Consider the following 23,727-nt stretch of genomic DNA (forward strand, 5'->3'; position numbering starts at 1 on the left):
ACACATCTACATTTTTCCATTGTAAGATCCCACAAAATATCAAAAATGAAGGAATTTGAAATAATAGAGAGGTTGAATAAAGTTTTTTGCATGGAAGCGAACAACATTCAAAATAAAATTTTTAGATAAAGAAATCAAACAGATAAACCCAAAAACTAACAGAACAAATCATTATTATGTTCAAACTTCCATGGGAGCCTACATCGATTTGTATTATCACATTAGACTAAGAGAAGTCACACAAGTGTGATTCACATCACATCTTCTTTCAAAGTCTTAAGGCTTTATGTATATGAGGAATCTCACTTATATGTTGCTCGCATTTACAATGTGGAATTTTAACTCACACTTGACACATTAACATCTCTCCATTAAGTGTCTGGAATTCCGTGTCCGTGATCCACTACCAAGAATCACTCCCGCTACTCCACAATATTGAACCGGGATGTGATACCACCATTTGAATTTCTGGAGGAGCCCACACTGGTGTAGATCGACAATTTGGAGAAAGAACAACCACGCAAGTGAAAATGATACCACCGTATCTTCATCCAAAACTTTAAGGCTTACAAATAAAATTTTTGTTAACTGACACTTGATACATTGCAACATTCTCTCCCTCAAATATGACGAAAATCTAGCCCGTGCTTGGCACGGGTGTCCATACTAGTTAAATTGAAAAGATAGTCAACTTAATTAAAATAGGAAAACGCTGCACTTAATACTGTTAATTACAATGATGATCTTTCTACACACATTTCTTTTCATTTGTTTTTCTTAGGAAATTTTGGAATTAATTTTTTTTTTAAATCCACTTGTTTCCTTGCATATCATAACAAAAAAATTCCTTCCTGTGAATTTTACACTGACCTATTTTTTTCCGTGAATTTTTTTTTATCACTTTTTTCTTCTTTCAAATGAATTCACAGGAAAGCCTACCCAAACCAGATTTTTTTTTCCACGTATTATTTTCTTCCGGTGAAAAAATCTATTGTTTTTTTTTTACTTATTAAAAGCTGTAGAAATATGGTACTGAGATAGCCGTTGGCAGTCATATAGATGTGTAAACAGATGAAAAGGATGCTTGTATAGTAATAGCCGTGACTTTAAGAATTGAGAGAGTATTGAATAGAGTTTTTATTAATCTTAATTAGTTGATTTGTTTTACACTTTGATTGTGGTAAAATAAATGGAACCCATCAATTAATTGTTCTTAACCGGTGTCCGGGAGGCACTGGTTAGCATTACCCATAAAAAAATTAGGGGTTTTCTATCATGTGCAAATTTGCACATGATAAGAAGTTTAAAGTAGCAACTTTGACTTGGAACTTGTGTTTTTTACAATAAATATGTAGCTTTTGAATAAATATTTGTTGATTTTCAATGAAAAATTACTACTCTTGGTTTACCTTAACATGTGCAATATTGCACATCTCTATTACTACTATATATATTTGCCTTGAAAAATTGTAAAAGTACACGTGGCACTCTAAATTGTTAATCATCATTAATGCTCTAATTAATGTTCTAATACACCTAAAACTTCAAATTTCAACTTGATGTTCCATTTGAAATTCAAATTTCAAGGCTTAGTGAAATAGGTAATGACAATCTGACCATTAAAAAAATTAATTTCATTTAAATTGTTTTAAGGTATGACTTTGATATTATTTTTGTAATTTTGAATAGAAATAATAATAATAATAATAATAATAATAATAATAATAATAATAATAATAATGATTTATAGTTATAACATTATTTAGATATCAAGTGCCTATATGCACAACAATTATTGAATTTGTTTTAATGTATAAAACTTATAAAAAAAATATGAATCCTTACATTTTTTTTAAAAATTACTTTCTTATATTTTTTCTGTAATTTAAAAAAAACCCTAAATAGAGAATAAAAAAAATAGTTTGCTTTAGAAGTTTATTAAAAAGGATGATGAACAATATCAATATAAATGCTTGATGGAATTAGCACAAAGAGAGGTTACAAAATTAAAAGAAAAAGATTTCTAATGATTTCGTTATAAAGACTCCTTTTTGAATGTGCTTGGTATGAAACAAAAATACTAAAATACCCTTGCAAAATTGTCTATATAAATGATATTCGAAAGACCATTGCAAATTACATTGCTTCTTCCATGTATTCTCTTTTTCTTATTAGTTTCTTTGCTTCTTTTTTTTTGTCAATCGTTGGTTGCTAATTTTTTTTTGTGTGAATGAGAAATATTTTGTTTGCCAAACAATATTTGATTGTTTATGCAATTTATTTATTTTTGAAAAAATATGATCTTTAGTAATAATCGTTATTATAGTAGTTTCCGTATTGTTGTGTTTTTTTGTGTCTTAATGATTATAACTATTTTTCTAACTATTGTGTTTTATTTATTTTTTTGAGAAAATCCATATCACTGTTAGAGAACTCTCATGGTATGATAAGATACAGAGTTAGGATGAGAAGATTAACGACACTGTAATGGAAGATTATACATTTATATTTTAGTTGTCATCCATTTTCATATTCAACCAATTCATTTTTTTGAAGGATCCAATTCATTTGTTTGATTTACATGTTGTAGTTTGTAGCTATATTTTGTTTTTTTTTAATATGTGTTAGATACACTTTGTTTTTTCATATCATGTTAGAGAAACGAGTGTCATCTTTATAAACATCAAAACTCTTTTGTACATAATGTTTTGTATTATTATTCAGGGCCGGCCCTGTGCAAGTTCATCAAGGCCCTTGGCACAGGGCCTAAAACTTAGAGGGGCCTTAAAATCTGGAAAAAAACGAAGAAAAAAAAACTTGTACCTACGGCCAAAATGCGTCACTAAATGTCCTTTTTCCGTAGGTAAAAGGTCTGAAAGGCAGCAATTTTGTTGTCAATTATGCATTATCCATAGGTAAATACCTATTTCTCTATGGGTAAAAGTCTTTAGATTTTTTTCAATTATTTTTAAATGAAAAATTGTCAAGATTATAACGGGGCCTCCGAATTGTCGGGGACGGCCCTGTTATTATTTATTATTTAACCAATTCAATATATTTGTTTATTTTAAAAAATGCTTTTCTTAAAATAAATATTTACCTTATAAACTTCTGTGGTCAATTTAGTTTATTTGTTTATTTGATTTCAATATTGTTTTATCATATTTCCTCAAAAAAAATATTGTTTTATCATATTACTCGAATTATTATTTTACAAATTAAATGATGATATTGTTTAAAAGAGGAACTTATATAATTACAAAACAATTTGAAAAATATATATTATCTAAATTTTATTATATTTTTACACAAAAAAAAAAAACTTATGTACATTGCCTTTTTTTGGTCACTTATGTGTTTTTGATTGAAGTTAACACTTTTATATTGATTTATATTTAGAAATATCATAATAAAAAATCATTAATGTAAAACTTATGTATATTGCCTTTTTTTTGGTCACATATGTGTTTTTGATTGAAGTTAACACTTTTATATTGATTTATATTTAGAAATATCATAATAAAAAATCATTAATGTATTTGTTCAAAATAAAATCTGTAATCAATGTTTGTAAACATAAGGTCATAAGTTTCTCATTTGTTTTTTTAAGGAAGTTTCTCATTTATTTATTAATAAGTTTTTAATTTTTTTTTTGTTCAAATATGTTTTTAAATTTATTTATTAATATGTTTGTAAACATAAGGTCATAAGCTACCTTTTCATAATTTCACATTTATTTTTTAATATGTTTTTTTTTAATTTAATGAAACTAAATATGCAAAAGTACATGTGTATTGTTTCTCCCTAATTAACTGCTTACGTAAAAAAAAATTATTCACAAATTAATATGACCATTAATACGCACATTAAACACAAATGGTATTCTTTTTATCTTTTTTTTTATCCCCTATTCTTTTTATCTTTAGCAAAACATATTCTTCATCACACATTCAAATTTGTCAATGAGATTATATATTTTAAATGTCCATCAATTCTTAATCTTTATGTTGCATAAAAAAGACAATCTTAACATTTATGAAATATTATACACTTTTTCTACTCAAAACTGAATCAAATTGTTCAGCGCAAATTATTAATGCACTAATTAAAACATGAATCATAAGTTCCGGTAAAAATAAAACATGAATCATAAGCATTCAAAATTAAAACCAATTCAGAGCGTGTATCAAAATTATTCAAAATGCACGTATACGGACCTAATCATTAAGGGGAAAATTAAGGTAATTTCTTTTTCACCAATCCAAAAAAATCAAAATTACTAAGTTAAATAATCTCTTAGCCATGAAAGTTGACTCAATTGGTAAGTAATTGACTCATCCAGATGGTTGAAAATTACTTTTGTAAGCGTTCTAGGAATCCAATTCACTTATATTTATTTCCAAAAAAAAAAAATTGATGTTAAATGTGTAAATTCATACGGTATAAACATAACTTTTTTTTTGTATGATTTTCTCTGTAAAAAAGACAACAGTATAATGTTTGCTTATATTTTTCCCTAATAAATACATTTGCTTATTGTGCCAAAACAAAATACAATTACTTATAGATCGTGACATTTTTTACTATAGGTAAATGTGTAGGTTCCAAAATTTTATACAATTTACTCATTTTTTAATGATATGTTTGGTTACCCGTCTATAATCATCCTTACAGTTTTCAAAATTTTATACAATTTATTTGTGAATGACTCATTTCCAATTATAAAAAATTTATACCTGTTATTCAAGGGTATTTGGATGGGATGGTAAGAGATTTTCTTAAGCTTCATCAAAAATCATATGTTCAAATATAGTCTAAAATATACAACAATGTTAAATCTCCTAAGAGAAATCTTTCCCATTCATTGTGGTCTTACTCGACTCCATTTACGCTTAAAGGATACACGGTAAAAAAAAATAGTCAATACTTGCTTGATTAATTTCCATGAATGGTAGTTACTATAAACATTGTTGTATGTTTGGAACATTAAAAAGTTGTCATCCAACAATAGTGCCTACCAGTTGGGTGTATTTTAGTAACTTTACATTTTTCAAGTATTTTTTTTTTTTGTAAGCCGGGAGAAAGGACAAATATCAAGAGGAAACAACAGCATCTCAACTAGGTTCGCATCCCGTATCCTATGCCGCCAAACTCAAAAAAATTATTAAAAAAAGGGGAAAATACATACACAAGAGGGGGACTAAGCCAAAACCCTCAAAAGCTGAAAATAAAAGAGAATGAAAAATAAAAGGGCAACAATTTATGTTAAACTTTTAGCACGAGTCTCTGGAATTGCAAAAAGTCAACATCACCAGCAACATGGCTTTGATTTTCATCAAATCCACCAAAATCATCAATAAACATTCGGAATCTGTTCGACACCGCGAAAATCAAAGATTCCGCAATAATAATTAACAATGGTTTATGAGACGGAAAGCAACTCCTGTGTCCGAGTTGCCAATACCTTAAGCACTCCAATATAGGACAATCATTGGACACTTGGAGATGAAGCACCCCTTGAGCGGGTTCTATACGGCGGTTTCCCAAGTACATGTTGTTGTCTCAATTTCTGTTTTTGCTTCTTAAACAAAACCAGTGTGAATAGATATATTTAAGTTTACATATATAATATATTTAAAACAATTTTATAGTTTGAGAAAATTAGTCCTAAAAATTCCTAACTCAAATAATAAAAATGTCAAAATTGTTTCATCGGATGTTATGATTGATATTCGATCTCGGACTCTTTCATGGTGTACACAATTTTTCAGGGGAGTTAACACATTTTACAAAGAAGATCCACAATAGAAATCCCATTTTATGTACCTAAGTGGATCTTAAATGTATACACCGTCTATTTTATAATATACATCTAACTTACAAGAGTTTCAAAGTACACGTTGCACATAATCTTGCTTTCTATCATTAGTTGCTTTCAATTGTTTTTTTCTAATTGCTACCATTTGTTCATGTCTCTATTGCTTTAGTGGCCTATTTCTTTTTTGGTAATGATATCTTTGGTACTAATATTTTATAGAAGTTGTCGAAGTCAATGCAATTTTTTTTAATGTCTTCCCTTTTCACATTAAACGTATTGAATGCAAATAAAAACCTCTGACAATAATTTTGTATTGATTTTGGGTACCTATTTTGTATTCAAATTTATAGTCATGTCTTCACTATATATACTCACGTTACTCGAATTATTTCTGTACTTTTTCTTTACTTAGTCTCTCTTCACACACATCCAACGAATTTTTATTTTTGATTTACAATTTTTTTATAGCTACAAAACATGGAGTACACTTATAAAAACAATTTTTATATTCATGACATATGCAGAATTAAATAAAATATGCAAAATTATTTTTCTTACACATTATTAAGTATATTTTTTTAATCTTGGAAAATGTTTTGATAACTTTTCTTATTCTCTTAGTGTTGAATCATTCACTACACGATAGATTCAGCCACTTATCAGCGTTCACTCTGCAACTGATTCAACCACATATTAGCTTCTTATGTTTGTTTTGATTCATGTTGTGCTTGATTCTTAAGCCCGTGTGTGTGTGTGTGTCTCTTATTTTTTTCGTTCAACTTTTTGTGTGTATTGAATCAATTTATTTTGGTTTTTCCCCTATGTTCAATTGTTTCATAAGAAGAATGACCACAAACAATTGATACGAGTAATGATGAAATTAACACTGTTTTTCAACTATACAAGCAATATTTGAATGCCTATCATATTTCTCTATACATCGTTTTTTATTACAAAATTCATGTAAATTTATTATTCATTTCATCAATAAATTCTTTTAAGGTTATTCTACTATCTTTTGATAATATACATATCCATGTAGAAGGTTCTTAGACCATCCACAATGGTGGGTGCTTCACCTATTTAGCACCACATTAAATAGGCACCCTCATTGTGGAGTATAACATATGAGTGCTTAATTTCAAAAAAAAAAATATGGGTGCTTATGGAGGAGGGTGGTTATGGAAGCACCCTCTCTCTCTCTTCATTTTTCATGGGGTTCCATTTAATAAATCTTAGTAAAATGAATAAATTTTGTTAAAAATGTAATGATATAGAGTTATTTGTAAGGGCCTATTTAATAATTCATTTTGAGGTGCTAGGTTGGAGAAAATTGGTGCTTATTAATTATTACCGTAAAATTGGTGATATGGACATAGGGGACCCACTTAAGCACCCAATGTTGGGTGCTCTGTTGTGGATGGTCTTACATTCACAAATATGGAATGAATTTCGATTAGAAATTTCTACCTCAGGTCTGGGTTAAAGGATATGAATAAATATATTTTTTTTTCTAGCATTTGTTCTTCTACTTATTTTACTTCCTTTTTTTTTCAAAGCATTATAATGTATCATTGATGAAAAAGTTCTTGGATGGTCACAAGGATTTAGACACTTCGTTTGGTCACACACAAACAATGCTTATGATATAATCATTTAAAAACTAATGATTCTTTAATTATTATTTTTCTATTATTTTTGTTCTTTTTATGTATGTGATATCAAATGAAGTGTCTAATTCTTTATGTTCACACAACAATTCTCTCATAGATGTCATTAAAAAGCATTAACATGTATTCAAGTCAAAATTCCAAAAAAAAAAAAATCATATTTACTTTCTATACCTTTTTTTCTTTCTAAAATATATTTTGTTGTCATATTTACCTTTTTTTATGTTGATTTATTCTTTCTTTTATATAAAAAAAAAGAGATTCATTCTTCTACCAAAAAATAAAAGAGATTCATTCTCATATGTTTTTATCTCTTCCGATTATTCTTCGTTATCTATACCTTTTTTTACACAAACAATTTAAATAAAGTTCACACCTTATGAGAAGGAGAATATTACTAAGTGTTCATGTTTTCTTGAACAATTGTTCTCTTTTACATGTTAAGGAGCAACATATATTTTTAATAGGAAATGACACTTCCAACCAACTGTTTTGTTCTTCATTATAGGATTGGTTGAATTTTTTTCTCAGTTCACTATTAACTTCCATGTGTATGATGATTTTGAGATATTTTATTTTTAATTTGTTTAATAGTGTATATTTTTAGTTTAAATTAGTAGCTTAATGGATTTGGTTTTGAATCCACCTTTTTTTTGGGATTTCCTTTTTATTCGGAGTAAGTTGGTCTAAAAGAAGCTGTATTTATCGGATAATGTTAAGTTGTGTGTCAATTTTATAATCCTATATGATAATCCCTTCATGTATATTTGACTTCTTCTAGATTCTTTTTCACAAATAAAAGGTCTTTTGAAATTAGGAATTCGCCTCAAAAGACAACAAATAAGATGTTGATTTCAGGAACGAGTGAGCGATGATCAACAAAAAGTTATAAATGTGGAAAATTATCAAGTTACAGCAAAATTTTACTTTTGCAAAAATTTGCATCAACAAATTAATCAATCTATATAATTTGTTTTTTCTTTTTCATTGGTAATTTTTTTTAACATATCTTTCTTAGTGTGAGACTATCTACGTTTGTGATTTGGTGACATAGTCAAATAAGGTCAAGCGGAGGCCTAATATGGTAAAAAAAATGTGGGTTAATGATGGTTTGATAGAGGTAGGTTTATGTTCCTATCCTTCATGAAAAGAGCAAAAGGAAGTATCAAAAATAGAATGAGTTACTGGTAATTTTGTAAGTTAGTTGAAGGAGTTGGAAATTTATGATTAATTATTTTATTAAAAAATAGACTTAATTAAAAAATGCCACGTTATTTTAAAAGAGAAATGCTTCTTAGTACGGAACGAAAAGCTAAGGGAAGAAAATGCATTACGTGGCAGCCAATTTTTTACCCCCATACTGCCTTTATTCCATCCAATACGAAATTATAATTCTCCCAGCGTGAAACACCTATGAGTTTCGTCTTTTTTTGTATGCAAAGCTCCGTACTATATAGCATAACTGATTTTAAAAATGTCTAATTAGCATGTACTTTATCAATTCAGCATAACATATCTACATTTTTTCATTGACCCCACCAAAGATCAAAAGTGAAGATATTTAAAACATGGAGGTTGGATAAAAAAATTGCATGAAAGCGAACGACATCCAAAAACTTATATTTAATATATTTTTTTTTAGCAAATGACATCCATATATTAAGTAAATGGATCACCACACTTAAATAATAGAAACCCCACAAGTGAAATTAACATCATATATTCACCCAAAACATTAAGACATTAAGTGTATTGGAAATCTCACTTATATGTTGCACAATTTCTACTACTGCATCAAATGTAGATGTTTAACTCACACATGACACATTAACATCTTTATCTTAATTGTGTGACTCTTTGTGTCTGTGATCAGATGAGATAGCCAAATAAGATCAAAGAAACAACATGATAAAAATTATGGGTTGGTGGGTTTCATCATATAGGGATATTTTTGTTCCATTTGTTCTTGCAAAGAGAGAAAATAAATTAAAAAAAAAAAGAAAATGAAAAAGTAATTTGAACATGATATCAATGATAAGGGAAGAATTAAAGGGGTGTGTATTTTACCTATGATAGTATATGGAATAATGAGTTTCTGTTAATTTTATGAATTTGTTGAAGGATCATTGGAGATTATTGGGTAATTATGTTACCAAAATATCATACTCATTTAGAAAATGCTAGATCAATTTAAAATGTCTAATAACTATGTATTTTTTAAGGATAATAATCATATATTTTGTCAACTTAGCAAAACACATATATATTTTTTCATTGTCTGATCCTACCAAAGATCGACGGTAAAAGAATTCAAAATAATAGAAGTTGAATTAAAATGAATGATATCCAAAAACTAAAATTTAAGATAGAAAATTAAACTAATGGTACCTAAAAACTAACCATATAAATCATCATAATATTGAGATTTATGTGGGAGCGTACATTGAATTGCATCATCATATTCGGTTAAGAGTAACCACATAAGTGAGATAGCCATTACATCATTATTCACAGTCTGAAAACATTAGGTATATGGATCATCTCATTTTCAAAGTCTTAAAAGATATATGGGTCATCTTACTTATATATTGCGCAACATCTAATCTTGCATCCAATTTAAAATTTTAACTCGACACATTAACATCTCTCCGCTAAGTGTTGAACTCTCCATGTGTGTGGTCCACCACCAAGAACCACTCTTGCTCCCCCACAATGTTGAACTGGGATATGATACAACTGTTGGGCCTTCTTGAGGAGTCAACACTGTTGTGGATCGACACATTGAAGAAAGAGAAAACACACAAGTGAGAATGATGCACCGTCTTATCCAAAATTTTACGGCTTAGGTATGAGTTTTTTTCGCTTGATTTTGGTTCGACTTCCACTCTTTTATCCATTGTTGAGCTTTAGGTGGCACTTGATAAATCACAATATTCTCTACCTTGAGTATGTCAAAATTCTAGCCCGTGCTTGGCACGGGTCCACATACTAGTGTTAGACAAACCCAAAAAATTATCAAAAAAAAGTAATGGGCAATCTTAAAATTAAAAGAGTTTTAATGTATTAATAAATAGTCATATAAATTGCTTGAAACATAATGGACAAATTATGAATCAGAAAAAGGTACCTGTATTATTTGTATGGTTGCAGATGTGTGTGACTGTGTGTAATGTGCAGACATAAGTTTGAGTAATTTGTTGCTGTAGGCTATAATCTTTTCTTCAAATTAGCCCACATGCTTCACTTGTAGATATTTTCACCTACAAAACAATTAGTATAGAGGTATATTAACGTAGATAAATTGAATTGAATCACCAAATTTTTATTGATTTTGCATAGTACCTGTCGGATCTTGTTATGAAAAATGAAGACAATATTTTTTTGGGGGAAAAAAATATATATATTGATGCTGGCATTGTATTTAATATAATTGGATGATAGATCAGTCAGTATATTGACAGCATACCTGCATTTCTAAGGTGTAGATGATAGTCAGCACTTCCTCAGAAGAGAAGTGTCTGTCAAAATCGAAACATATATATAGTTCCTAAAATAAAGTCAAAGAAAAATTTTATAACCAAAATAAGCCTAAGTGGTCAAATTGAATTAGGGCTACAAAAAAAAATTCTATTTTGAGTGCATTTACACTATTGCAGGTTCTAGTTGGTTTTGTGCAAGACTTCTTCTCATTCTTGATAATTGGTTAACCCTAGAAAATACCCTCATTGCAAAATAACTTGTATGTATCACTTCCAATTTTCAGTTGGCTTTTAATTGATCGTCATTCTCTTCTCTTTTTTGATTCTTTTTTTTTTTGAAGAATTTTTTCTTTTTCTGTTAAAATGCGTAAAATTATGAAATGAATATTTTCATAATATTTCTCTTATAATATTCTGTCTTTGAATTATAGAGATTTTAGGAAATCTCCTATTATAGTCAATCGATGGAGATTAATTTATTACCATATATTTTTTTGAAGGATTGTTACCATATATTGTATTTTGCAATTTACAATAATATTTTTTAGAGTAAATTACACTTCCCTCCCCTCAAAGATGCTTGAATTACACTCTCCTCCCCTCTTATGTTAAAATATACATTTTTCTCCCTTGAAAAGTAAAATTTATATTCCCCTCCCCTATAAGATGCTTGAATTACAACCCCCTCCTTAATAATTAAATATGCACTACACTTTAATCTATTTTAATATAAATAAATATTTTTATGATGTATACTGATTTTGAACCACCATTTTAGAAAAATAAATTCATTTTTTTTATAATTTAAATGTCAATGATAATGAAATTTAAATATTTTGCTATTAATTTTATAATTTAGAGTATAAAATTAACTTTTAAATAACCATATTTTATTGTCTTTAGTAATTTTTACTTATTTTAATTTTATTTTGAGTTGTTTCATATTTTATAATAAGGTTTAAAACTATATGTTAATGAAATTTTGAATAAAAATAAACGAAAATACGTATTCGAATTTTGGTTATATTAAAATAGAACCGCAATACTATTTTTTTTAAGTGTGTTAGATTATTATTTTTTTGCTAGATTATTAAAATAAAAAAAATATTGAGGGAGTAAAGTGTAGATTTTAACATAAGAGTGGAGAGGACTGTAATTCATGCTTCTCTTAGGGGAGGGGAGGGGAGTGAAATGTTTTCTAATATGTTTTGAATAAGAGGGCAGGGGAGTGTATATTTTAACATAAGAGAGGACGAGAGTGTAATTCAAGCATCTTTGAGGGGATGAGAGTGCAATTTACTCTATTTTTTATGGTGATTCGCTATTGTCCATTTAGGTTGTTGGGTATTTTTATTTTTTTATTTTTTTAGGGAAAGGGTATTTTAAATTTGAAAAGGCTTTCATTTGGAGATAAACTGTGACAGATTGTTATGAAATATTAGCCCTAACATATGAATTATAAAGTTTTTTTTTTCCTGAAAGATTAGCCATAACTCATGAATTATAAAGTTTTTTTATCTGGCATCTTTGTTCAAACTAGGACCTCTCATTAAGCTGAAAGATATTTATTATCATCTCATCCATGTGTTTTTAGATAAAGATGTGAATCAATGTATGAAATGCTAGTATTGATTAAATATGTTCTCCAAGCTATTATGTTATATGTTATGAGTATTTTTTTCTCCCTACCACGATAATCAATGTTATTTTTTTGATCAAGATAATCAATGTTATTGAGAAAATGTTGAATGTTTTTGTGGGGTCATATGGTGAAGCTACTCATAGAAGTGTACATTGACTATCTTGGGACAAGCTAACAGTTCACAAATTTTTTTGAGGTATTTGACAACTTTTAACTTAGCAATGTTGGGAAAGCAAGGTTGGAAATTACAAACCCAACCGGATTATCTGGTACCTAGGATTTCTAAGCTCGGTATTTTCTAAGTAGTAACTATTTTGAATCTAAACTTGGACGCAAACCAAGGTTTGTTTGGCAAAGTATATTTTTCGCAAAAAGAGTGGTCAAAACAGGTGCAAGGAGGAGAATAGGTTCGTTTGTGTATATCCCTGTTTTTTATGCTCCATGGCTTAGAGATGGAGTGTCTATATCAAGTGAAGGCCAACCACTACTAACGGGTCAGCAGGCTCGCACACATATGTTCATTAAACATGAAAATCATATGTGGAATCATCACTTGGTGAAACATTGTTTTGATCATGCTACAATTTAGAGTATTTTGAACGCGCATTTATTCCCATCGGTAGTAGAGGACGAGATTATTTGGAAAAAGGAAAAAACTAGGTGTTATATGGTTAAAAATGCATATTGTTTTTGTTTGGAGGAGATTGTGGATAATTCACATTTGCATCGACCTGACCAATAGACGAGTATTTGTAAGTTAAAGTTGTCTCCAAAGGTGAACAATTTGATTTGGCGAATATCTTGAGGTTGTGTCCTAACAAGGGCAAGGCTCAGGGATAAAGGAACAGATTGTCAGACGGAATGTGTGGTATGCACCAGTAATTACGAAGATGCAGCACATATTTTATTTGATTGCCTTATGGTCGTGAATGTTTGAAAGACTTGCGACTTATGGAAGGTTATAGAGAAGGAGATGTGGCAAGATTGTATAGTCGAAACTTTTGTTAGACCAAAATTGGTTAATGGAACAAAGCTCTCAAAGTTTTGATGATAACAAAAGCAATATACAAATCACACTTGAGAACAAGGATTCTCTAATGTCAAAGCTCTCGACATGAAGTTAAAACTCTCTAATGTCTGTTTAACAATGCAGGAAATTTTAAGTACAAGTGAAGTACTGCATCTGCACCAAGTCAAAGCTCTCGACATGAAGTCAAATCTTTGCACTTGGTCAAAGCTCTGGCCTCATGTTACTTTCTACGCTAAGCTGTTGGAAGCTATGGACCTTGATGAGCATTATGTCATAGATAAAGAAAAAACTCTATAACAAGATTAAGGTCAACTATTAAAGTCAACGCTATTGTACAAATCTTCTGGAGTAGGATCGTATGTACCAAGCATATGACACTGTAAAACTTCATCGATTCATGCAACGACTAGTATCTTAAAGAATGAATGCTTTTTCTGACTTATTCAAGGGAATAAAACTCATTTAAGATCATCATTGATGAAATTCAATGACTGGAGTGTTGACCCTCCAAATCTCCATGATATCTCAGCATTCATCCAGGCATTCAAGATAATGATTTCTTCCACAGCGGTCATCGACTTAATCTATATATAAAGGACCAATGTTGATTGAAGAAGGTTACGACACCTACAAAATTCAAGCATATAAAACGTCTAACATGTTCCAATGTTTTAACATTATATACAAGGGTAAAACATGTACTTTATGTAAAATGTAGGGGTGAAGGTATAAATGTAAGGGCATAGGGTAAAACTTTCCTGTCTTTTTGGGTGTGGCCCAATGTTAGTGATTACTTGAGCCTTGTAGTTAAGGAACCAGTTTGAAACAAAATAATAAAGGGCCAATTTTTCCTCATTAGAATTTTAAAAAGACAATTTCTTTTCCCATTTCACTCTCTTCTCACGCGCCCTATTGTATTTGAAAAATATCTATATTCGGATTATACAGTCCGAATATATTACCCTCAACTCCCTAAAATTCTTATATCCACTGCAGAAATTCTTACCCTTAACTCCCTCAAAGTGCTGAAATAACCAAGTCTACATCAATATCAACATATACGTATCATAAGACAACACAAAAAAAAAACATGTTTAACAATTAACTAAATAAGGATTGCATTATTATACCTAAAACATGGTTGCGTATCAAACAAGATGCTTAGTCTGATAACAACATCCATTAATAATTCAATAGGTATATACTTTATATGTCGCAACATTAAGTTCCAAAATTGTCGCCCAATGATGAAGGAAGACAAGTGATTAAGCCATAGAAGTTAAAGTTGTTACGGCTAGTGATGTAGTATCAAAAGTAAGTATTTTTGTGTATCGTTTCCACAGGGACTAGCACGATATTAAAGTCGTTCAACAATCGATGTTGCTCTAAACTTATGGTTCAAATGATTGATTGATTAAAAACTAATCTAAATTGAAATATAGCAATAAAATTGAGACGAAGTATGTAAGATCCGAGTTTTTATTTTATTTAGTTTGCTATTTATTTCATTAAACTATTTTGTTAAAGTCGAGCCGATGTCACTTATTATTTGATGAATGTTTTATGTTATTTCATTAAAAAAAATGAATATAAATATTTATTTTATTATATTATTATGTGTGTGGGATACAAATTGCATGATTAGGATAATTGTTTTATTAGAGAAGAAAAAGTACGAAAATTGGGTGACCATGGGAATATATAAAAAAATAATGAATATTGTTACCTTGTAGATTTTCTTGTGTGTGCTAGTACTATACCTATTATTAAGGAAGGCTTTGACTTGGTATCAATTTCATATAAACTTAGTGTACAGGAAAAGAGAACTAAAGCAACGTGTTTAAAAAGATAAGTGTAACCTCCTATTTCTTAAGTATAGTGCCACTCATTTAGGAAGGAAGTTAGTGGGAGGGTTATTTCATCGGTTACCTCATTCTTTCCATTCATTTTTACTGATTATATACTTTGAAGAAAATAGAGAGAAACTGAGAGAGAGAGTCTTGAAGGAGGAAGGAAGGAGAACTAAAGATCCACCCTAAGGAATAACAATTAGACTTATCACCAAGTGTAGAATCAGTGGAGCAAAGACCACGAGTAGAAATCTTAATTAATAGCTGCTATATTGTTAAGGTAAGGGAAAGGGCGCTCCATTTTTATTATTTTATTGTATATATGTATTTACTTGTTAAAATGATGATGTTTTGAACATGTTTGTGTATTTTGCCATGCGTATATACTATGTGAACTTGATTTGGTATTGCTTGATTTTGAGTTTAACTTCTTGTTGTCATGCCTAAATTGGGGTCTTGCATATCTCATTAGTCGGAGTTACTGTTGGTGTAATCTATGTCTCTAGCAGGTGGTTAAGACATTGATTAATTTAGTTGAATACTCATTGTGAGTGACTTATTTTGTGGAGTTCATAACCAATGTCGCATACATACATTCATAGTCGCGTGGTGCCCATAATTGGTTGGGACCCGAAGTCTTGAGTGCCCATAATTGGTTGGGGCTCGTCGTTTCCTTTTGAGTGCTCATAATTGGTTGAGGCTCGTTGTTTTCTTTTGGTGCCCATAATTGGTTGGGACCCGTGGGGTATGTGGTGTCCATAATTGGTTGGAGCCACGGTGGAGTGTTCATAATTGGTTGAAGCCCACAAATATCTACGAAGAACTTTTGTTGCCCTATAAGGGAGGTGATATCCGGATCATTTGTGTCGCATTTAGGTCAACCTTTAGGGTGTCGTGCATTTGTCGAGTCCACATGTGTTTTGGGGTGTTGACATTTTGGGTACTTTATATTAATATTAGTACTATTTGCATGCCTTGAAATACATGTTACATATATGTATGACTTGTATATTTGTTATTTTTTTTGGGAGTTGACCCTTTTCCGCATTTGAAATCAGATATTGATCATGACCTATAGATTGAGGCTCCGAGAGATGTGGACCTTTGGTTCGCCTGGCGAGATTTTATCACAAGCGTCCAAAGTTATGACCAGCTAGGGTGTGTCTTGGGGTAGTGAAAGGCCAAGAGCCTTGCTCTTAAGATTTTTTTTTTTTTTTTTTTAATCTTGATGTAAAACAACTCTGATTTACTATTCTGAAAATTTAAGAGAAACTTATTTACTCATTTATTTTGAAGTCAACGAGTTTCAAGTTATTTTTATTATGCAAGAACAAAAATAGTTCATCTTTTTCACTAAGAATTTCATAAGTTAATGTCCCAAAAATCTGGGTCGTTACATTTGGTATCAGAGCAGTTCGATCTAGTTCGGACTGTGGGGATGTCGGGGTAGTTTGTATAAGTAATTTTAGTGCTAGTCATGTCGGTTGAAGTCCTCTAAAGAAGAAGTGCATTTCTGACTTACTCCAAAAAAAAAAAAAATATATCATGTTTTCTTGAAATAGTGTGTTCTAAGCGCAAGTGCGATGACCTTGACCTTATCTATGATAAGTAGTGACAATTATGTGAGGTACTAGTATCAAGAATGTGTGATGTCTACACCCAAGTTTCTTAGGAGGGTTGTCTTTCGTTATCGGGATTTAAGTGATTGGATAAACTCATTAGATATTAACTACAAGTAGTAGTAGTAGTAGTGAACGGAATAATTGTTAAGGAGGGAAGGATGGCCACCTCATTGGAATTGGTTGGCTACCATCACTTTGCGTGTACCTAAAGGATGTTGAACTATTGCCGCATTGTTTAATGGATATTTCTTTGAAGAGTGCAAATATTTGCTTGAGTTGAAAGAGAGTTATGTTACTTCATTGATTTTAATAATCTTGAGCGTTGGTAAAGAAATGTGAGACTTGTATTGTTAACTACATCGCAAGAGATTGCTACAGATATCTTGAGAGGAGTTCCTAAGCAGGTAAATCTAGGTGGTGGATAATGTGAATCAAGAATGTCGAGGGTGAGAGGTTTTTAAGATTTAAATTTGAGTGGTAGAAGTCTAAGTTTCTGTGAGTTAAGATAGTGGTTCTATGAGTATTTATGAAGATAGAGTAATGACTTGTTTAAGCATTGCAGGAAACAATGCCTCCAAGACGTACTCCGGCGACTACTGGAACTTCTGGAGATGTTAACACCCAGATGGCTCAGGCTATGACTAACATGGCTGCTGCTGTTGCTGCACAAACAGCCGCCAAAATTCAGCGAGACCAATTGAAACAGCAGAGAGAAGCTAGGGAAGCAGATTCAAGGGGATTGACAGATTTTCGTCGTCACAATCCACCCCAATTCCATGGAGAATTAGACCCAGAGAAGGCTGATCTGTGGCTACAAGAAGTGGAGAAGATATTGAAAGTGATGAACTGTCCTGAAGAATCGAAGGTGAACTATGCCACGTATTTGTTGCTTGGTGATGCAGAGTATTGGTGGAAAAATGCTAAAAGTATGTTAGAAAATGCGCAAGAGGAAATCACATGGGAGGTTTTTCAGACCAAGTTCTTGGAAAGATATTTTCCTCAGAGTGCAAGAACTAAATTGGGTGATGATTTTCTGAAGTTACGACAGGGCAACATGACGGTAGGAGCATATGCAGCAAGGTTTGAGACATTGTCCAGGTACTTCAAGTTCTTTCGTCAAACTGTGGATGAGGCCTACATGTGCCACCGATTCCAAGAGGGGCTCAAGGATGAAATTCAAGACATGGTAATGCCATTGGGAATTCAACAATTCCATCCTTTGGTAGAAAAGTGTAGAGAAATAGAAGCGATGAAGAATAAGAGACTTGCTCGAGGGAACAACAATAACTTTGGGGGACCAACTCGTTCCAGCAATCAAAACCGTGGACGAGGAGGAAATGGGAAGAAGCCCTACGAGGACTCCAGAGAACCTAAAGGGGATCATAATAATTCATCGGAACCTAGTGCGGGAAACAATGGAGACCTCTTTAAGCCAAAGCCATACTGTTTCAAGTGTGGAGATCCGGGACACTATGCTGACAAGTGTACCGCGGAGAACAATCTTTGTTATCGTTGCCGTGAACCGGGACATCTTGCTAGGGACTGCAAGGCGTGAGAAGAGTAAGATCCGGAAAATGTGGCAAGAACAACACGTAATGCACCAGGACACCTATATTCCATTATGGGATATGAGACTTCAGTTCATATGATCCTGGTGTTTGAAGTAGTCTAGTAAGGGTTAGAGATATTAGAGTTATTAGGTAAGAAATAAACTAACGTTCTCGAGACTTTCTCTAGTGTCAGTTTCGAGGACGAAACTATTTTAGGTGGGTAGAATGTAAGATCCGAGTTTTTATTTTATTTAGTTTGCTATTTATTTCATTAAACTATTTTGTTAAAGTCGAGCCGATGTCACTTATTATTTGATGAATGTTTTATGTTATTTCATTAAAAAAAATGAATATAAATATTTATTTTATTATATTATTATGTGTGTGGGATACAAATTGCATGATTAGGATAATTGTTTTATTAGAGAAGAAAAAGTACGAAAATTGGGTGACCATGGGAATATATAAAAAAATAATGAATATTGTTACCTTGTAGATTTTCTTGTGTGTGCTAGTACTATACCTATTATTAAGGAAGGCTTTGACTTGGTATCAATTTCATATAAACTTAGTGTACAGGAAAAGAGAACTAAAGCAACGTGTTTAAAAAGATAAGTGTAACCTCCTATTTCTTAAGTATAGTGCCACTCATTTAGGAAGGAAGTTAGTGGGAGGGTTATTTCATCGGTTACCTCATTCTTTCCATTCATTTTTACTGATTATATACTTTGAAGAAAATAGAGAGAAACTGAGAGAGAGAGTCTTGAAGGAGGAAGGAAGGAGAACTAAAGATCCACCCTAAGGAATAACAATTAGACTTATCACCAAGTGTAGAATCAGTGGAGCAAAGACCACGAGTAGAAATCTTAATTAATAGCTGCTATATTGTTAAGGTAAGGGAAAGGGCGCTCCATTTTTATTATTTTATTGTATATATGTATTTACTTGTTAAAATGATGATGTTTTGAACATGTTTGTGTATTTTGCCATGCGTATATACTATGTGAACTTGATTTGGTATTGCTTGATTTTGAGTTTAACTTCTTGTTGTCATGCCTAAATTGGGGTCTTGCATATCTCATTAGTCGGAGTTACTGTTGGTGTAATCTATGTCTCTAGCAGGTGGTTAAGACATTGATTAATTTAGTTGAATACTCATTGTGAGTGACTTATTTTGTGGAGTTCATAACCAATGTCGCATACATACATTCATAGTCGCGTGGTGCCCATAATTGGTTGGGACCCGAAGTCTTGAGTGCCCATAATTGGTTGGGGCTCGTCGTTTCCTTTTGAGTGCTCATAATTGGTTGAGGCTCGTTGTTTTCTTTTGGTGCCCATAATTGGTTGGGACCCGTGGGGTATGTGGTGTCCATAATTGGTTGGAGCCACGGTGGAGTGTTCATAATTGGTTGAAGCCCACAAATATCTACGAAGAACTTTTGTTGCCCTATAAGGGAGGTGATATCCGGATCATTTGTGTCGCATTTAGGTCAACCTTTAGGGTGTCGTGCATTTGTCGAGTCCACATGTGTTTTGGGGTGTTGACATTTTGGGTACTTTATATTAATATTAGTACTATTTGCATGCCTTGAAATACATGTTACATATATGTATGACTTGTATATTTGTTATTTTTTTGGGAGTTGACCCTTTTCCGCATTTGAAATCAGATATTGATCATGACCTATAGATTGAGGCTCCGAGAGATGTGGACCTTTGGTTCGCCTGGCGAGATTTTATCACAAGCGTCCAAAGTTATGACCAGCTAGGGTGTGTCTTGGGGTAGTGAAAGGCCAAGAGCCTTGCTCTTAAGATTTTTTTTTTTTTTTTTTTAATCTTGATGTAAAACAACTCTGATTTACTATTCTGAAAATTTAAGAGAAACTTATTTACTCATTTATTTTGAAGTCAACGAGTTTCAAGTTATTTTTATTATGCAAGAACAAAAATAGTTCATCTTTTTCACTAAGAATTTCATAAGTTAATGTCCCAAAAATCTGGGTCGTTACAAAGTAGGCCAATTCACGCCTGGCGTTAGAGTCGTTGACCAAGCATTAAATAATGCACTCTTATGATCGCTTAAACTGATTCTAGCTTTACTCGATATTATCACATATCGCTCAACAACATCATTCGTGTCCAAATGATGTCGTGATTTCTATTGAATCGTTTAAATGTCAATTTCCCAAACTATTAAATGATACAAAATCTTTGAGTTCCAATATTCAAAGTGATAATCAAAATCTAAATTCCATGTCTAGAACTTTGACGTATTGATAGATGACTATTCTAACCTTAGATTCAAAAGCATCTTTCAACAACATTTCAAATCATAAATATAACATTAAACACAAGAATAAAATGAAAATCAAGTAAAAATTGCTAGAACCATATATTTAAGGATAAAAAGAATACATATTAGCTTGATCAAGTACCTCTAACCCCAAAGGATAGATTTAGCTACTTACTTTCATAGTAGCCTTGCAAAAATGGAAGAAAAGATGAGGATTCATGACAAGATTCATGATTTCTCTACAAATCTTGGGAAGAATCCACTTCGAACACTCTTGCTTCATTTTCTCTCTCTAGAAATGCTCGCTCTCTCTCTCTCTCTCTCTAAAAACCAGAAAATATCAAAGACAATGAATGGATTCCTAAAAAAATGAGAGAAAAACTATTAATATGGTTGAATCTGTCAAACTCGCTTATAGCGAAATTTACTCGCTTATAGTGAGTTGCACGAAAATCTGCTCTGCTCCAATGGATGAGCTCCACATGTCCCTTATCCTCTTGAACTTGCTTGACTCTCTTATGACCCGCTGATAGCGAGTTGCCTCTGGACAAAACTTGTTATAAGCCAAAAAACTCGTTACAAGCCAAAAACTCGCTATAAGCCAAAAAATTATGCACTTTGGTTGATTTTTGGTCCTTGCTTGTATTTTCCTGCACAAAAAGGGGTAGAATAAGGCACTAAATCATAAATGGCATAATTGCATCAAATTGAGCTTTTCCCTTAAGTAGTTTGCAAAACAAATCACTAAAGTGCCTAAATTAACACAAGAAATATATCACTTTTGAGCACTTATCAGCCAGCCGTAGTGTGTGGCTACGACCGTGACATCTTGATGACATCGATTTTGTGTATTTTTATTTTGGCACTTGAATAATCTTTATGTAAATTTTATTCTTAAATATACAAATAATGAGTTATGCATAAATTTGGCAGTGTCTTGCCTTTAAGTATACGTAGCCTTGCTTTGGTTTGGCACCACTTACCAACAAAGAACCATTGTGCTTGCATTTTCTTTTTTATAAAGTTTTCTTGAGCTTACTTTATTTTTTTTAGGTAGTTCATTCTTATGATGCCTGAGTAGTTTTCTTTAGTCTTGAAATCATGAAAAGTAATCTTACGAGAAGCTTTCTATAATCCCAAATTCTTTCTTTTGTTTGGAAAAATCCATTCACATAATCTAGCTTTATTGTGCTCGATCGAAACATATACAATCTTCTGATAAATGAGAATGAAGTTGGAAAGTTGTAGGAAACATAAAGTTAAACAAAAGTTTTGAAGCATGAGAATAACCCAAGACTTTTTCAGATGAAAATGGGTATTTGGCTTTAATGTCATACCAACATGGAAACCATGAGAATAGTGAGACATGTTGTTGGGTCACTTTTTTGTTGTTGTTGGAGATTGAATGATTGATACAAAAGAGAACACCCTATCTTTAAGCTTATATTTCTAAGGCATAAGAAAGGAATATGATTTGGAATATTCCTTATAATGATGAATTTCAATGATTCTAAGGCCTTTTTATCATTACATATTTCCAAAACAAATTTCAATCATTCATTATATAAAAATCTAAAAACACTTTCTTATTTACATATTTGGGAGAAAAAGAAAACCTTGAGATTTACAAGTACTTGTGAAATCGATATTTTTATTATAATGGTAAAATTGTTCAATTGCGGTGTCATCACCTCTTTAAGCATTTGCTATTTATTTAAGTCATTTTAGGTTTTAATTATTTTATCCAAGTTGAGTTTGATTATCAAGGAAATTGTTTACTCATAAATTAGAAGGAATGAAAGTTTGGTGAACATAATTGCAAGTTATGCAATCTATCTAAATCATCTAGCGAATGATTTCCTCGTCAAGCAAATTAACAAGAAGAAAATGGAATTGTTCTCTGACTTAAATGGCCAGGTGAAGCAATTGGTTTGTGTGACGAATTTCTAATCCTACAATATTTGTAGATACTGAATATCTGAATCGCTGTCATGTTTCTGTAGACTCTGAAAAGTCTATTTTCACCTAAAAGAGAAAGTTATGATACTCGAAGTGAAAAATGAAGGCACTAACAACAAAAGCATGTTAGTGACTATAAATTTCCTTACACGCCTTTATACTTCTTAAATTGTTCAAAAAATTTAAAATTTGTCCTTCAATTTAATTAATTTACATTGTGAAAATAATGAAATAGTTTTGAGTTAAATCAAATACACATGCCTGATTAGACCGATTTTTTTAAAGATATTTTATTTAGAATCAACGTTTATGAATACCTTAAGTGTTAATAAGAATTTGAATTCTATTCTTTGTCAATGTTTGATTCTATTCATTCATTAAAGCATGCTAGTTAATTCTAGAATCACTTTTTTTAACCTAGCCGATGAGTTGCATGTACTCTCATGTTTTAATAAATAATGAATACTGGCAATTGAATATTAAACTTTATGTTTTGAAAGAATTTTGTCATTTTAAAATGTGTAGGAAAAAATCTCAATTGAGTTCTAATCCATTTAGCCAAATAAAACTAACCATGTTAGATAGTGACTTTTTTCTACCCCTTTGAGATGAAAAAACTGTAGAAGAAAAAAAATTGTTTGTCAAAATCTTTTGACCCTAAACCAATAAAATAAAAGTCATGTCATGTCCTTCTATCGTAGGATAGGAGAGCATATATTATATAGGGTTTCGTTCAAGTTTGGGAAAATAAGGTGGTTTATAAATATTTAAAAATCCATTGAGGAAAGTAATGTAATTTTGATGTATGTAACAT

The 23,727-nt window shown here is 31.2% G+C and overlaps 1 protein-coding gene and 2 long non-coding RNA genes across 3 annotated transcripts; all 3 read left to right on the forward strand.

Annotated features, from left to right (window-relative positions):
• Window positions 1-15,329: 15,329 nt before the first annotated feature.
• On the forward strand, window positions 15,330-16,777 carry LOC146940132 (uncharacterized). Its single transcript, XR_015033486.1, has 2 exons — window positions 15,330-15,769; window positions 16,548-16,777. It is a non-coding gene; the product is annotated as an uncharacterized LOC146940132 (long non-coding RNA).
• Window positions 16,778-17,454: 677 nt separating this feature from the next.
• Window positions 17,455-18,925, forward strand: LOC146940133 (uncharacterized). The gene has a single exon (XM_085757968.1). It carries the CDS (start codon window positions 17,680-17,682, stop codon window positions 18,664-18,666), a length of 987 nt encoding a protein of 328 aa, XP_085614094.1. The 5' UTR covers window positions 17,455-17,679; the 3' UTR covers window positions 18,667-18,925.
• Window positions 18,926-19,114: 189 nt separating this feature from the next.
• LOC146940134 (uncharacterized) lies at window positions 19,115-20,561 on the forward strand. The gene is made up of 2 exons (XR_015033485.1): window positions 19,115-19,554; window positions 20,332-20,561. It is a non-coding gene; the product is annotated as an uncharacterized LOC146940134 (long non-coding RNA).
• Window positions 20,562-23,727: the final 3,166 nt, after the last annotated feature.

Source organism: Medicago sativa, chromosome 3 (assembly GCF_051527215.1).
Source record: "Medicago sativa cultivar Bolivia chromosome 3, Bolivia_mono, whole genome shotgun sequence".
In the NCBI taxonomy this organism is placed as follows: Eukaryota; Viridiplantae; Streptophyta; class Magnoliopsida; order Fabales; family Fabaceae; genus Medicago; species Medicago sativa.

Bases quoted from the DNA above. Each gene is read 5' to 3' on its own strand.
- LOC146940133 (XM_085757968.1), top strand. From the start codon at position 17,680: ATGCCTCCAAGACGTACTCCGGCGACTACTGGAACTTCTGGAGATGTT.